Below are 17,903 nucleotides of genomic sequence, written 5' to 3' on the forward strand. Positions count from 1 at the left end.
GGATTTATCATCCAGTGGAGATAGAACAATGCCAATTAGTATTGTTTATCAACCCTGACAAGGGATTTTTGGAATGGCATTCCTAAGGGTGAAGGATCATATTCTAACCATGGTTGACTTTATTTTCTCTAACCAGATGGACAGTATAGGACATCATCATGATTTAAATTATAGATAGATAGATAAAGAGATAGACATATATATATATATATATATGTATATATGTAATACAATACACACATATTATATGTGTGGGTTATAGTTGCTGCTGCACACTGGTGGTATAGGGTAGACCTTTAAAATTTCCTGATATCGCTGTGGTTCTCTCTCCCTAACCATCTTTGCTCTTGCAACAAAGATTTAAGGAAAATCATCTTTCCTTTGGCACTACTAGTGAAATGATTCACTTGTAGTTAGGCTCCAAATACCCTAAATCTAAGCTTGTAGTCCTTAGAGATTGGAATAATAAATCACCTGTATTATTGATTAAAGATTTACAAAGTATATCCATTGACTGTTGCAGTGATCCTATGAAGTGGGCCACTAATGGGATTATCATCTTCATTTGGAAGAAACTGAGGTTAAGAGATATAATTTGAGTTGACAATTCCCATATATGTTTTCTCTCCCATTGGAATATGAACTCCTTGCGAGCAGGGGCCATCTTATTTTTCTATTTATATTCCCAGAGTTTAGCATAGTTCTCTGCACATAGAAAGTCTTTCCTTCCTTCCTTCCTTCCTTCCTTCCTTCCTTCCTTCCTTCCTTCCTTCCTTCCTTCCTTCCTTCCTTCCTTCCTTCCTTCCTTCCTTCCTTCCTTCCTTCCTCCCTTCCTTCCTTCCTTCCTTCCTTCCTTCCTTCCTTCCTCCCTTCCTTCCTCCCTCTCCTCCTTCCTCCTCCCTTCCTCCCTCCCTCCCTCCCTTCCCTCCTCCCTTCCCTCCTCCTTCCCTCCTCCCTTCCCTCCTCCCTTCCCTCCTCCCTTCCCTCCTTCCTTCCTTCCTTCCTTCCTTCCTTCCTTCCTTCCTTCTTTCCACACTTTCTCCTTTCCTCCATCTCTCCCACTCTTCTTTCCCTTTCTGGGTTCTTTTCATGGATAGGTTAGTTTAGATGGTAACTGAGGGCCCTTTGAACTCTCAAATTCTGTTATTCTGATCCTGTAATTCTGTGAAAGCCTTATTTTCCCCCAGAAAGGTGAGGGGATGATCCTATTAGAATTGATTATTTGGTAGCTGCTTTTAAAAATTATTAATTAGCCAAAAGTCATAAAAACTGGGGGAGCAACTAGGTGGTGCAGTGGATAGAGTACCAGACTTGGAGTCAGGAAGACCTGTTCAACGTGGCTTCAGACACTAGCTAGCTGTGTGACCCTAGGCAAGCCACTGTTTGCCTCAGTTTCATCACTTGTACAATAAGCTGGAGAAGGAAATGGCAAACCACTCCAGTATCTTTGTGATGAAAACCCTAAATGGGGTCACAAAGAGTCAGACACAACTGAAATGACTCAATGACAATTGGATAATCCATCACACAATGTCTATGCATTTGTGTGTGTGTGTGTGTGTGTGTGTGTGTGTGTGTGTGTGTGTGTGTAGTTAAAACTGGTGAAATGAAGTAAATACGATGAAGTGAAATTAGCTCTGGCTGACCACAAAGTAAATTTATGAGATGAATTAAAAAGTCTTGGATTTTTATATGTAAATGATAGTGTTAAAGTAATGCAAATAAATATAACCATGGAAGAAAGAGGGTTATGATGGATATATATGCACGTTTTATGTCTATATTATAGTCTATACAGAATATATATTTATGTCCATATTTCTACCATAACTTTAGATAACTGGACTGATGGTGTTAAATACATATATATATATATATATATATATATATATATATATATATATATATATATACATAAACACAGATATACACACATATATGTGTATATAAAACAGATAGATGGTTTGTTGAATGGATAGATAGATAGACAGATAGATAGACAGACAGACAGACAGATGATAAAGAGATCCAGCAGTATATAGTGGAGATAGAAAGTTTGCCTAAAGTCAGGAAGGCCTGAATTCAAGTCCTAACTCTGCTATCTACTGGTTAAGTGACCCTAAGCAAGTCCAGTGACTTTTCAGTGTCTAGGGGCAACTATCTGATATCATTAGTTGTAGAAAGATGCTGATGTACATTTGTAGAGGGAGACCAGCTAATATTTCTGTAACACTTTTAGACTGGGAAAGTGCTTTACATATGCATCCTCATGACAACCTTGTGAGGTAAGCAATATTATTATTACCTTTATTTTATAGATAAAGAAACTGAGGCCCAGAGAGGTAAATGACTCGCTTAAGGTGACATGGGCAGTAAGCATCATAGTCACTTTTCTTTTTCCTCTTCCACACTGCCTCCTCTGGTAGTATTACATCTTGAATTTATTTTTCACTGTAATAGATCAGAATTTTAGTGCTAAAAAGGGACCTTGGAAATCATCCTGTTTAATTTCCCCTACTTTATAGAGGAAGGAACTGAGAATTGCCCAAAGTTGGACAAAGTTAATCACCCAAAGTCACACAGAAAATATGTGGTAGAGGCAGGATTTGAACTCAGTTCCAGGAGTCAGAATCTTTTTAACTACTTCAGATTGCATCCTGATGCTCATTATAAATTCATGTCCAAAGCTGGTGGCTTAAAGCTGCTCCTCCTGGCATGCTGAAGATAGGCATGGAGGGATAGGGACTTTGACATTTCCTTTCATCATATAATAGGGAATTCCTGGAGGAGGAAACTCCCTCTACCATTGCAGGTTAGCACCCACTCTGCAACTTACAGTCTCAGAGTATTGCCTCAGAGTTTTGACTGTTAAGTATTACAGTCTTAGCTTGTTGCCTAGAGCACTGAGAAGCAAAGTGACTTGCCTGGGGTCAGACAGTTGGCATATGTCAGAGATCAGTCTGGAGCCTAGGTCTTACCGTGTCCAAGGCTGGCTTTCTATCCACTATTCCATGCTCCAGATGTGCTTTTGTTTTTATTGTGTTTATGTTTAGGTTAAACCCATTGGCATTAAGTAGTTGAGGATAATGAAATCATATTGAACCCTAGCCTCTGTCCTCATCTGCACGTTAAGTGATCCTGATTAGTTATCTAAAGGAATGTGAACACAGTCATGTGGCAGTGCAAGCTGGATCTTGTTTTCTGGTTTATCTTGGAAACAGCTGAGGTAAAAAAAATGCATTTGGCAAAGTCTGTAGAACTGCTTGGGATCCAGACAAAGGACTGTTCAATGTGTATTCAGCCCGGATATGAGAGACTTATCTTACCTTGCCTATCAAGCTTCTCTGAGAGCAGTGGGCGGTCAAAAATGAATTCTTGCTTATTATGCCAATTATGGAAACTAAGATTTTAATTAATTGTCTCAAGGGGCAGGCATGGGAGAGTGGAAAGAGAAAATAGACTTGGAGTAAAAAGACAGTTGTTTTACTTATGTCTCCAATGTTTACTAGCCATGTCCTCAGTTTTCCTGGGCTTATGGTTCAATTTATTCATTTTGCAATGTACCAGTAGAATGTAAGCTTTTCTTTTTCTTTCTTTCTTAGTAGCTAGCCTAGCCCATGATAGGCAGTTTAAATTAAATCATGATATTTACTAGCTATGGGCAAGTCACTCACCTGTTTCCTCATGTGGGAAAAAGGACACCAAGTTGTCAGAAAAGTGAAAAAGCATCCTTTAAAAACTGTCAGGTGAAATGAATCAATAAGTTACTGAAAAAGCATTTATCCAGTGCTTACTCTCTGCAAAAGGCTCTGGGGACATATTCTAATGGGGAAGAAAACAGATATAGCAAATTTTCGTGTCAAGTTATTTGATTTCTTATTAGGATAAAGGGGGAAAAAGTAGTAATATAAATTTTCATGCTGCTAGGACAAAAGGCTAAAGACTTAAAAAAAGAGGATTATCACAAATGGATATTTATTAAATCTTATGTGACATTAGATGACCTATTGGTGCATCTTGTCAGCATAGTGGATAGAAAACAGGACTTAGGGGGCAGCCAGGTGGCATAATAGATAGAGCACTGACCCTGGAGTCAGGAGGACCTGAGTTCAAATGTGACCTCAGACACATGATACTACTAGCTGTGTGACCCTGGGCAAGTCACTTAATTTCTCTATACCTCAGTTTCCTCATCTGTAAAATGGAGATAATAACAGCACTTACCTCCCTGGGTTTTTGTCAGGATCAAATGGAGTAATTGGTATAAGATGTTTTGTAAACTTTAGAGTGCTTTATGCTATCAGCTGTTGTTAATTAAAAGTGTATTTTGTCTTCTGATAGAAGGTCAGCTCCTCAAGGGTGGGGACCTTTTCATTTATATTTTTGCATCCCCACCACCTAGCACAGTGCCTGGCACGTAGGAGACATTTAATAAGTGCATATTGATTGATCAACTAATTGAATATTTAAACACATTTCTGGTGGACTGTGTAATGTGGTAGATAGTATTGTACCTGGAGTCAGGAAAACCTGGGTTCAAATGCTACCTCAGATAGTCACTCAACTTCCTCTGCCTTGTTTTTTTTTTCTCATCTGCAAGACAGAGGTAATAATAATACACTGCACAGACTTGTCATAAGCCCCAAATGAATTTTTTTGTGAATCACTTTGTACACCTTAAACTACTCTATGAATGACTTCTATTGTCATTCACGTTGTTGTTATTATTTATCAGCCTTCACCTTTAACATGGAAATGTTCTACAAAACACTTTCACTCTATTTTAGATTTTTTGACTAAAGAGGATAAAATTGCTTTTAATAAAGAATATAAAAGAGTTAAGTTTTTAAGGAAAAACAACATGCAAAAGAAATTAAGTAGCAAAACATATAATTAAATACCATCAGCACAATTCTTCCCCTCCTGACTGAATGTTTCTCTCTCTAATGAATAGAAATAGTGGATATTTATTCCTTAGCTTGAAACTAATATCTCAACCAGCTGGACTACGAATTAGGCTTAGTTTCCCAGAAATGGTGCCTTGTATAATATATTAGTATGCATTTTAAATGTGTTAATGTGTTCATTCATGTAAAACATGAGCTGACACTTTTATCACTTATTAGCTATGAACAAGTCCCACAATCTCTCTGAAACTCAGTGTCTTCATCTCAAAAATGGGAATAAAATCATGCTACAACTTCACAGGGTTATTGTGGGAAAAAGCACGCTTTGTAAATTGGAAAGTATGGTGGAAATGTGAGCTGTCATTATTAGGTACTCCTAACAGGAGTGAAAATTAAGCAACGTCAAAACAAAAGAAATGATGGATTGTCACCGATGTGTCCTATGAAGTATCAATGTCAAATTTACCAACAGTTCGAAATCCAAATATGAACATATTATAAGCATTAGGGTGAGGACTGATTGAGTCCATTGATCACCCTGTCCCAGTTAAATTATCTAAGGAGACATGGTAGCCCTGATACTTTATTAAGTGAAAATATTTCTATTGAATATTTCAGTCAATCAAAGGCATTAAACTAAACGACTCCATATTACATATTCGATGTCTTCTATAAAACATTAACACAATCAGAGCCAGTTATTATCCCAGAGTCTGGCAGCCAAGGGCAGAGAATAGTCTCTGAGAGGGAACCCGTCAGGGAAATAAAAGAAGAGGCTCTGTTTCCTCCCCTCCCATTGACCAGAGGACAGCCTTGTGAACTTTAGAGGGTCAGAAGATTTGGCCTTCTCATGAGCAGGCTAACACTGTCCCAGGAACAGCTGTGGCATGGCCATTGGTCACTACGAACAAAATAGATACAGTGGGGAGAGGCAGCTTCAGAACTTTCGAAGGGGTCCAGAAGAAAGCTACATCATACCTAAGGAGAATTCCATGAGTGTTCCTTGAAGAGAAGAAAAGTCTTTCTAGCGACCAGGAGCTGTGAGTTAACGCTTTGCTACATGTGCTTTCTGATCTTGAGCACATTTTGCCATGGACTCCATCTGTACTGTAGGAGAGTATGTCCCAGAATTCAGGGAGGCTGTTTAGTATTCATTGCTCTTCCCAGTCGCTTTAGAGATAGCCTTTTCTAAAAGCTCACTAAATCTGGTTGACTGATGTCAACTGAAGAACATGGGAGTGGGTGGGGTGGAATGTAGCAGTTGGGTCTCCTGAGCCGTGGTATCAGAAAACCATTCCCTCCCTCCCAAGTCCTCAGGGTTTCCTAGAACCTTGAGAAGGGATAAACTTGTTTTGGGGAGTTGCCTTGACAATCAAAATGGGAGTCAGGATAGCAGCCCCAGAGCATGTACCCCATAAAGTTTATTTGTTTGCTTTTTAAATAAAGGAGTACTAGACTTTCAGTAACAGCACTAGTTAAGGTCCTCTATGTTTTGTGAGTTAAGTTGCTCCAGAAAGGCATTCCTTCGCCCCAAATATCTTATCCGTTGGTGATTTAAATTCAATCATTAGCGATTAAGGCCTTTAGAACAGCACTTCATTTATAGGTTGCCTTTTCAAAATTTATGGTCGGAAGTGGCATATTACATTAATTTTACAATACCGATATGAAAGGTTAAACACATAAGTGATTTTATTTTTGAAAGGAATTCTTAATTTAGTGGATATTAAGACAGCAAATTACTTAATTTTAGCTTTCAATGGACTTCTTTTTCATACTTTTAAAAACAGTGTTTGCTTTTCAGTATTTATTTTACATATAATGATAAATATAGTAGAAGGTTAAAAAGACAGATGAAATCTTACAAATCATAGATACCAATTCCCTCATTTTACAGATAAGCAAAGTAAAGCCTAGAGAAGGGAAATGATTTGTCCAATGCTGAATAGGAGTTAGTGGTATGCTATTGGCCAAAATATTCCTCCCACACCAACCTTAACCATACCTTCCACACTTGCTTCCTAAATGTCACATGGAAGGAGCTTCATAATGGGTACCATGCTAAGCAACCATCCTTGGTATGCTTATGGGTGAGCAGAATTTTTTGGCTGTGCAAATGTGAAACTTATAATTAAACTCAGTATCGCAACTTAATTATTTTCTGTCTCGAATTACCTCCTTTGACTTTGATTCTCCTAACAGTGCTGGTAGGAAGATGAACTTCATGTCCCATAAACATTATCTTTCCCCCCAAGCCTTCTCCTCTTCCTAACACTTTTTATTACTGGGGCACCACCATCCCCCCAGGCACTCATGCTTGCATTCTTAACTCCTAACTCTCTTTCACCCCCCTCTCCAATCTGTTGCACCATGGAATCTACCTTAATGACAGATCTTGAATATTCCTTCTTTTCTCCTCTGACACTGCCACCACTCCGGTGCAGCCCTTCATTAGCTTACGCCTGTATTATTGCAAAAGCATGCATTTAGGGAATTGCAGAGCAATGCAGGGAATTTTGACTTGTCCAGGGTCATAAACCAGTTACATTCTGAAGACTCTCTATCCACTGCATGACTGCCCTGCTAGCTCCTTAATGAACATAAATATAAGATTCCCCAAATTAGCATATATGTGATTGCCTAAAAGTTACAAAACCCTGCTTGATAAAACTGGGGACACCTAACACTTGGCATTTTTGCTCAAGGAGAGTAGTTTTATACACTTTGCTATAAGAAGAGAATTGCAGGGCGCTAGGTGGCGCCATAGTGCACAGAGCTAGGCCTGGAGTCAGGAAGACTCATGTTCCTGAGTTCAAACCTAGCCTCAGACACTACTAGCTGTGTAACCCTGGGCAAATCACCTAACCCTGTTTGCCTCATCTTCCTCATCTGTAAAATGAGCTGGAGAAGGAAATGGCAAACCACTCCAGCATCTGCCAAGAAAACCCCAAATGAGGTCACTAAAAGTCAGAAACGACTGAAAACAACTGAAGAACTACCAAAAAAAAAAAGAAGAAGAAGAAGAAGAAGAGGATTATTATTTGGTTTTTGGAATTCCACTTCATTTACTCTTATGAAAACCATATATGAATTACATATCCTCATACCTGAATAACTGGATTCAGAGAAATTACTATCTTTTGGCTATTTAAAAAGCGTCCAATCTCATTATTAAATGGCTGGATCTGAATCATATAATAGGCTCTAATGACCTTGCTGTCTAAATTATAGTAAGTCAGAGTACATTAATTCTTTGAGATGGTCTCCAATGCATCAAACCACCAATGTTGTCTCTGGCATCTGCTTTTTCTGTACTGTCTCTTTGTGTCAAATCTACCTTTTTTTTTCCTTCTTCTGTTTGGTTCCACACACATTCTCTCTCCTCTCTTCATGTGACTTGTCCCTGAAAGCTTCAGGCTTAATCTCTGTTACAGCTAGAAATAGAATTTGGTAGTCTGGGTCAAAATGTAGAGTCAAGAAAGACGGCATTCACCTGCTTATTGAGGAAAAACTTGGGGAATGAAGAAAGGGAATGAATTTTACCTGTGTGACTTTAGACAAGGCCCTTTCTCTCTTTGGGCCTTTATTTCCCTAAAATGATGCAACTGGACATGAGATTCAGAGATGATCTGGAGCTAGCCAATAGTTAAATATTCCATATAGACATTTATACCTCAGAAATCACCAAATGCTACAAATCATGGCTTGATTTATTGTTTTCTTGATTTCTAGACTTAAGAAAATGATGGAAAAATATTAATAATTCAGGTTGAATTTAAAATTATGTTGTGGTATACATTTTTTTGAGACGTGGTTGTTAAACATTTTCCAGCACACCCTTGCTGAAGTCCCATCAATCTCTAAATTCATTATTCAAAGAAAACTGCCCTAATGTTTTCCTTGAAAGTATGAAGAATATACAACTGTGAGGAAGAGAGGAGGAAATAAAAATGTGAAATGATTCCAATATGAAGAGAGCATGGTAAGTCGAAATGATCCTAATATGAAGAAAATGTCTATAATCGTAGTTAATCAAAAAATTTAGATAAACTGATCTGAGCCAGTTCATTTATTACCCAGAAGTGCCTTAAAATGTTCTATAGTGGGAGATTGGTCAGTTACCTCAGAATGATCAATGCGTAGATTTTCATAGTTGTAGAAATTATCCAGGTCTTCCAATGTCACATCGTAGGTTTCAGAGTCATAGTTTATGGACTCTAGAGTAGGAGCGGCCAAGGCAGCATCAAAGACAAAAAGTCCCAGGAAAATTCTTGCTAAGGTTTTCATTCTTCAATCTTGGGTAAAATATCCAAAAAAAAAAAAAATGAATGCATCAACACATAGCTGAAAATAAATTGTGAAATTCTCCTCTACAAATAAGAATACCAAGTGAAGGACAAAGGTGAATATCTTCCGCTGGTAGCCTTTCCATTCACAGGTAATTAACAGCGTAAATAACATCTTTAATGGGGCAATTTCTCACCTCCGTACCTTTGTACAGGTTGCAACCCATGCCTAGAATGCACTTCTTCAACTCTAAGTATGCTTAGCTTCCGTCAAGGCTCAGCTTAGGTGTCACCTCCTACAAGAAGCTTTTCCTGATCTCTTCAGTCATTAGTGTTCTCTCCTTCCTGACCTTTCCATTTATTTATTTACTTATTCATTCAGTCATTTATTTATACAGCTACTTATTTATTTATTTCTTCATTTATTTTATTTCTGCGTTCATTCATTCATTTACCTATCTATTTATTTGTCTAGTCATTCATTCATTTGCTTTATTTGTTTTTCATTCCTTCTTTCATTTGTTGGTTTATTTTATCTAACAGAATATAAAGAGGGCAAGGATTGTTTTTGTTTTTGTATTCCAGGAAGCAAAGGTCCTTCCATATAGTAAATCCTTAATAAATGTGTACTGAATTGGATGGAATAAAAATCATACAATATTTTTTTCAGAATATCTTTTTTTGCCAAATTTTATAATCTTACATACACATAGAATCATAAATATTGAAGAAGGTCCTTTTGAGGTCATTTGGTCTGATTCCTAGATGAAGCATGAATCCATTCCATTCCACCAGCATTGATTAAATATCTAGCATGAATGTCACAGTGGATATAGCACACTCTACCTAGAGTTGAGAAGACCTGAGTTCAAATCCAGCCTCAGACACTTACTTGCTAGGTGACCCTGGGCAAGTCACTTAATCTGTGATGGCCTAAATTTGCTTATCTGTAAAATGAGGTAGTTAGGTGGCACAGTAGATAGAGTCCAGGGCTGGAGTCAGGAAGACTCATCTTCCTGAGTTCAAATCCAACCTCAGACACTTACTAGCTGTGTGACCCTGGGCAAGTCACTTACCATTATTTGCTTTAGTTTCCTCATCTGTAAAATGAGCTGGAGAAGGAAATGGTAAACCACTCCAGTATCTCTGCTAAGAAAATTGTGAACAGGGTCCCAAAGAGTTTGGATGTGAATAAAATAGTATAACAACAACAAAAATAACAATAATATGAGAATAATAATAGCACCTAACACTCTGGGGTTTTGTGAAGATAAAATGAGGTAATATTTCTAAAGTATTTTATAAAACTTAAAAATCTTTTCTTTAATAATTGCAATCAAAAGAGTTGATGGATTGAGCATCTGCAATGGTGAATTGAACATCTATATCTGGTTCAATGCTGATAGAAGTGATCTGTCTAATAATTTCAGAAGGACCATGCAAATCAATGAGATATTTGTGGATTCTCATCTGAGACTGCTAACTTATTGTTAATATTACTACATATTATGCACCAGATATTGTGGTAGAAGCTCAAGATACAAAGCAAAAAAAAAATATATATATATATATATAAATACCCTCTGGGAATGTGTGTGTGTGTGTGTGTGTGTGTGTGTGTAGGGATGGGGAGGGAGGGTAGAGACACAACACTAAACAGATAAATTTAATATATAGAAAAAGTAAGCAATAATCAATGAATAATTATTGAATAAACACCCATTCAGTGCCAGGCATTTTGCTAGGCACTGATGGTAGAAAGACCAAAATGAAATAGCCCTTGAGTTAAAATCTGGGCAGATGTCCTGTACATATATAAAGAGATACAGAACAAATATGTGAGGAATGTTCCCAAGGTAGTTTAATACAAGGTGGTTAGGGAGCAAGGACACCAGCAGTTAAGGAGATCAGGAAGAAATCTTTGTGTAGACAGTGGTCTGCATCCTGGAGAGAGATGCCAAGAGCCAGAGGGGAGGAGGGAGTGCATTCCAGACGTGGAGGATGGCCAATGCAAAGATACTATAAATGCAAAGCAGTTTTTTTTTTTTGGGGGGGGACTAGAAATGGTCAGTATCAGGAAAGTCCTCATGTACAAGGGGGCAGCTGAGTTGAGGCCTGAAGTAAGCTATAACTCCTTAAGAGTAAGAAGTGAGGAGAAAGAGCATCCCAGGAATGGGATTGGTGCTTATTGAAAGACATTGGGCTGGGAGATGGGGTGTCATTTATGTAATCAACAGCCACCTGAAATGGTCACTTGGCTTCTGTTCAAAATGTATAGTTATGAGGGACCCATTGGTTCTTGAGGCAGCTATTTCCTTTTGTTTTTTGAGAGGGGAGCTCCCATTGTTAGGAAGTTCTTCCTAACCGTTTCTAATTCCTTCAATTGCTAGTTAATAATTAACATTTTTGTAACCTGCTACATATACTATCTCATGTGATGCTCACAATAGCCCTGAGAGGTGAGTACTGTTATTATCTGTATTTTTACAGCAGAGACAGAGAGTTTAAGTGACCTGTCCAGGGTCATACAGCTAGTGTCTGAGGTGGGATTTGAACTCAGGTCTCCCTCCCCTCCAAGCCCAACACTGTATCCACTACATTAAGCTTCCTCCAAGAGTGGCTCATCCTTATGGGATATAGCTTCAAATCATTTCACTGTCCTGATCTTCCTTCTCTGGATACTGTCCTTCTTAAAAATATAGCCTCTAGAACAGTACTCCAGAAATGGTCTGAATAGCCCAAAATACAGAGAGACATTCAGCTCTCTCACTCTAAACCCAGAGCACACCAGGAGTGTCTATGGGGACTATTTGTCCTGTTAATATAAGATCGAGCTTGCATTCCACTAAAATCTTTGGTCATTTCCATATGAACTGATATCTAGGCACATTTCTACCATTTTTTTTTCATTGTTTTAAAATCGAGTGTAAGGCTTTAGTTACATAAATATGTTTGCATGGAAATAAATATTTATGAGTTGAATCGAATTGATATTGAATTAAAATGGGCACCTCATTCCAACCCATCTTAGGTTTTTGTTTGTTTTTGTGTGTGCATCTCAGTTGTTTCTTCCAGCAAACAAGCTGTCTCCTGAGCTTTGCATCACAGGATCCTAGCTGGAAGAAATCTTAAAGGTCAACAAATCCAGCTTCTTCATTTTACACAGGAGAAAACTGAAGCAAAGGGTGTTTAAGGCACTCAGCATCAGAGAAGCCTAGCTTTAAAGCTAGAAGAAGCCATTGAGTCTAAAGTCTTCACTTTACAGATAAGGAAAAATGCACAGAAGGCTTAAATAACTTAGGACCATAGTGGATAGAGCACCGACCCTGGAGTCAGGAGGACCTAGGTTCAAATCCAGCCTCAGACACTTACTAGCCATGTGACCATAGGCAAGTCGCTTAACTCCAGTTGCCCTCCCCCAAAATTAGGACCAAGGGATCCTAGTTTTAGTGTCATAAGATATCTTAAAGTCCATTGATCACAATCCCCTCATTTTACAAAGTAGAAAATTGAGACACTGGGAGTTAAGTAACAAATAGCTTATCAAGTGTCAGAGGGAGGATTTGAACTTGGGTTTTCCTAATTTCAACCTTAGCACTCTATTCATGCACAACTGTAATAAGTCCACCATTTATGGCTAAGCTACCAACATCTAAAAACTCCTGGAGGTTTTTATGAAAGATATTAAAATTGAACCTGTTTCACAGATGAGGAAATCAGGTACTTAAAGGCAACTTATTACGATATTTAACTGCATGACTGATTTATGCTTTTATGTCTTTTAACATCAGTAAGTCATAGGATCACAGATATAGAGCTGGAAGGGGCTTTGGAAGTCATTTAATGCAAGCCACCTCATTTTACAGATGGAGAAGCTAAGGTTCAGAGAGGTCAAGTGACTTGCCGAAGGTCACGCAGGCAATTAATGATAAATCCAGGATTGAAACAGGTGCTCTGACATCAAATCCAGCACACTTTCCATTGACCCATTTTTCAGGAAATAGATTGAAAAAGTTTCTTAAGCAGATCAAGGATAAAGAGAGAAAACTATTATGTTTTTTTTTTGCTTTGGAAGGCAGTGTTCTATCTGAACTTTGATAGAAATTCAAGGTTTGCATTTTTCCATCTCATAGTAAAAAGGAAGCATACATTTCCAAAGGTCATACTTGGAAATGTTCCCATGAGAAAGCGTGAGATCAGGACTAACATTTCAAAACTAAATCCCCTCTACTAAGCAAAGCATTGTATCACTATCATTGCTACTGTATTTTTTTTGGCTAATCATCGTCTTATCTCTTTCCCCCTTTTGGGATCCTGCTGTTTCAAAACATACCATTAATAAGAAAAAAGCTACATATTTGAAATTCTGTGTTTAGTTTAGTATTCCAAATGCAAAAAACATTTTTCTATATATCTATATCTACATGTGCGTATATGTGTGTGTATATACAGAGAGAGAGACAGACAGAGAGATGCATACACATGCATACATATATGTATATATATATGTATATTTGTTGAGCATTGTGATACAAATGCTGAATTTCCCTTCTCAAGGACAAAGCATTCAGAATTTACCATGGGCAATTATACCATGTATAATGTCATACCCCACAATGAAGTTCATTTATTAAAAAAAAAAAAGGCAGTCTTTGCAATATCTTTCTAGATGGTTTCAATAATATGCATTTGATTCATTATTTTCTCAATTCCACTTAAAATAAACATTGCCTGTGGCAGTTTATGGACATACACATCCACATAAAATGGAATCCGTGAGTCAATGCTCTTTCCAAGTTTGAATGCACAGATAGATATAGACCCTCAGAAGGTCTTGAAAGAAGGTCTTTATGAAGTTGTTTTACGCAGAGGGATATGAAATTCCTCTGGGAATGAGGAGCAGTACAAGGGACTCATTTTTCAATCCTCCTATGCGTTCTTCAAACAAACTTTTTTTTTCTCTTGCTGGATAAATCCAGAATCTGTTTCTTTTTCCTTTGCTGGAGGTGTTAGTAGAATACATTGATTCCCAAATTGGATTTGAAATTTGCACATGAAGTCTCATTTGAGCGACACAGTTTCATGTACAAATTCTTTGAAAACATATTCTACCATATTAAAATGGGAGCCATTGCACTATGGGTCTCACCATTGTTTTGCCTGACTCCTGACTTGAAATCCACGTGTCTGTAAATTTCAGGCAGAAGTTTTATTAGCTAGTGAAAATATCCCCTTGCTAGCACTTAATTTTTTTTTCTCACTTTATATTTTATAGTCTGTGTTCCTGTCAAGAGTGCACATGGCTTCAGTTCAGGGTTGGCTTGGACTTTGGCTCACTTCCTAAGGGTACCAACAATAAGCTATTGTGTGTAACTCTTTAGAAATATGCTAAGGACCAACCTTCCTCGTCAATTTGTTTCTAGTGCTTTTTAAAATTTCTTTCAATATTTCTATTAATTATCTTAATTGGAAATTTGTAATTGTCTTATTCCTTAAAAAGTTTCTGATATATTTGTTTTCAGATTTTCTTAAATGTTTAAAGTTTCCAGAATGCATAAAACTTAAGAAAAGAATTCTCAGAGTACCATGGTGCTTCATCAATTAAAAAGTCTAACCGCCCCCCCCAAAAAAGAAAACATCCTGTATCTCAATTTATATTCTATATTCTTCCCTCCTTCCCACCCCGCTCCTTAGCAATTCTCTAATCAATAGGCATCAGTCACAGCTGTCAATATCTGCTAAGAATATGGCATAAGCCTAGATACTGGCTTCAGCTAGGGTATATTGGAACCTACTCTACTTAAAGTATACTGGCATCTCGTATTGCTGGAAGATGAAATATTTTGCCATGCATTATATATATGAATGCATATATTTCTATGCAAAGTTCACAAAGAAATATCCAAGAAAAATAAAGTCACTAATAATATTAAACTACATCAATTGACCAGTGAGTTCCATGGTATTTGAAAATAAATAGAATGAAGAATGTTGTCATCTTAGAGAAGACAGAAAACACACACACACAAATAAGTCACTAACCAAAGAGGAAAGCAAGTTCAAAAACTTACCTTTGGCTCTGTCTCTCTGAAATGGCATGAAGCGACTGAGGATACAGAGCTAGTGGTATTCGCCCTTGACCAATGGAAGTGAATTTTGGGTCTGTGGGAGGTGAAACTTGTAACACTCAATTTGTTGTTTGAGAAAGCTAAACCTGAGAAGAGCTTCCCAGGTCTTTAAAACCCACTGAATTAGTTTATCTTCTCTAAGACTAAGACAGTCAATATGTAATAGTTTAGAAGCCTTTTAAAAAATCTGTTAACGTCCCTAACTTCTAGTATATTATTTAAAGTTTAGAAATGAAGTTGATTTCTTCACTTATAACTTCAGCACTTATAACAAATCAAACAATAAAAATACTTAATATGTGTATTACAGTTTTTCAAATAAACATTTGGTCATATCCATTTTTTAGTGCTATAAATATTTAGCTATGATTGCCTTTCTTTTGAGTTTTTCACACATAATGAACCAAAATTAATTATTTAATTTAATTAAAGTTATTTTAATTAAAAGCTAATTAATTAAAATCTGTGTGATGAAAATTAAGGATTATTAGGGATTGTTAAGCCTTTACCCAATATTTAATTGATAATAAAAGGATGAGGTATCTAGTATGCAATGTTTTTTTTAAATCAGAGGTGATATTAAAATATAAATGCTTTATTTGAGATTTTAAATTTTCTTTCCATAAATAAAGTACAGGACTGACAATTATGGTATAGAATGATTTGATCTCCTAATGGATGGTCTTTAGGGAATTTTTTTCTTATTTTTATTAACATAAACCAAGACATTTAATTCACTAACATCTCCCAAGATAAAATATTTCCTTCTTGAATCTTAATAGCTAGCAGTGTTTATGGACTAATTATTATTAATAACAATAATAATAATATGCCTTTACGTAGTATTCTAAGGCTTATAAATGCTATATCAACATAACATCATACATTAGAGCCAGAAGAGTCACTGGGAGATAAAGTGATTTGCGCATGGTTACAAAGGTAAGCTTGAGGGCTCCAACTTGAACCAATCCTCTGGTGCTAAAGTTAGTTCACTTTCCCTAAACCACAGAGGGCAATGTTATGATAATTTGATGTGGTCTTTATTATATGTCCTGATCTGTTTTGTTTGTTTGTCTTTATTTGTTGTTATTTTAAGAGTTCAAGTTGCTAGGGGGCAGCTAGCTGGCGCAGTGGATAGAGCACCGGCCCTGGATTCAGGAGGACCTGAGTTCAAATCCAGCCTCAGACATATAACACTTACTAGCTGTGTGACCCTGGGCAAGTCACTTAACCCCATTGCCTAAAATAAGAACAAAAAAAAAAAAGAATTCAAGTTGCTTGATGCCTGCCTATATATATGAAGGACTATGTTCTACCATATAATGCTGATGCTACTGTGTGTAATTTAGAGTCACAGAACCTGGGTTTGAATCTTTACTTACCACCTATGTAATCTTAGGCACCTCCCTTCCATCAAGGAGGTCACAGTCTAACTGGGGAGACAACATGAGAACAACTATATGCAAATACGACATAGACAGGAAAAATTCAAGATAATCTCAATGTAAACATTGCAGAAGAATGAAAGGAGCTTTTTAGAGGAGATGGTATTTCAGCTTGACTTGGTTTGTATGAATATTGGCAAATCACTTACTTTTCAGTGCTATAAGACTATGAGTGCAGATGTATTACTCTCTCTGGGCTCATTTCTCAATATGCACTCACATTTAATTACTAGGTAGTCTCAGATCTTTAAGGTTAAGCATGAAGTGCTAGAGTTTCTAGTCATGTTGATTTTGAGCCCCCACCAGTGTGTTTCCTATTAAAAATCAACCGTTTGGCAATATTAACTTTTAGAAAAAGGATTTGCTAAGAAGGATTTACAATAAGAATTATTTATGTAAAACGCCCCCATCAAAATGGACCTGTATTCTCTCTTTGAAAAAACAAGCGAGGTCAAGTACAAAGTAGCTATTAACATAAAAAAAAAAAAACAAGTGAGGCAGAGGGAACCTCATAGCATCTTGTATGTGGAGTCTTTTGCTGCTTTTATGGAGTCTTTACCAAGTTCCCTTTAGGCATAGCTTTCTTCTGGGTGGGCAGCTCAGCTGGACTCTAAAGGAATATGTTTTGGTTTTTTTTAGTTCATAATAAAAACATTGTGGAATTTTTCTGAGTCTCAATTCAACAACCACTGAGTCACCAGGTTTTTTTGAATCTGCAACTAATTTAAGCAATTTTTGTCATTATACAATATCAATCCGTTAGTCTTATGTGACCAGAATCAGGGTTTCCATGTTTACGCAGAATTCTTTGGACTGGCAACAGGTAGGGAATACCTTTTATGTTTTAAGGACTAGAAGAACATCCACTGTAAATTCTATTACACCAAAAAAGGTGCAGGCCTGTTATGGGTAAACAGAATTTCCTCCTCAAGTTTCCTATACCGATGAAATCATAGGTCAATAGTCTTTTAATTGTTCTCCTTGCTTCAAATTTTTCTACTACTGGAATTAATCATTCTCTACATAGATGCCAAAATGATTTTCCTAAAACTTAGCTATGACCAGGGTTCGAGTCTCACGTCTGAATATACTACCTGGCCTTGAGCAAGTCTTTTAGCATCTTTTAGTATCTCCAGG

At 37.0% G+C, this 17,903-nt stretch overlaps 1 protein-coding gene across 1 annotated transcript in view; it reads right to left on the minus strand.

Annotated features, from left to right (window-relative positions):
• EPYC (epiphycan) overlaps positions 1-15,348 on the minus strand; it is a 42,480-nt gene extending 27,132 nt beyond the window's left edge. The window contains exons 1-2 of the mRNA XM_021006449.1: positions 15,265-15,348; positions 9,030-9,202 (exon numbers count right to left, since the gene is read on the minus strand). Of these exons, the coding sequence (XP_020862108.1) occupies positions 9,030-9,194 (165 nt within the window). The 5' untranslated portion in view covers positions 9,195-9,202; positions 15,265-15,348. The remainder of the gene's footprint in view (positions 1-9,029; positions 9,203-15,264) is intronic.
• Between the last annotated feature and the right edge of the window lie 2,555 nt (positions 15,349-17,903).

Source organism: Phascolarctos cinereus, unplaced genomic scaffold (assembly GCF_003287225.1).
Source record: "Phascolarctos cinereus isolate Bilbo 61053 unplaced genomic scaffold, phaCin_HiC Scaffold_1;HRSCAF=81, whole genome shotgun sequence".
NCBI lineage: Eukaryota > Metazoa > Chordata > Mammalia > Diprotodontia > Phascolarctidae > Phascolarctos > Phascolarctos cinereus.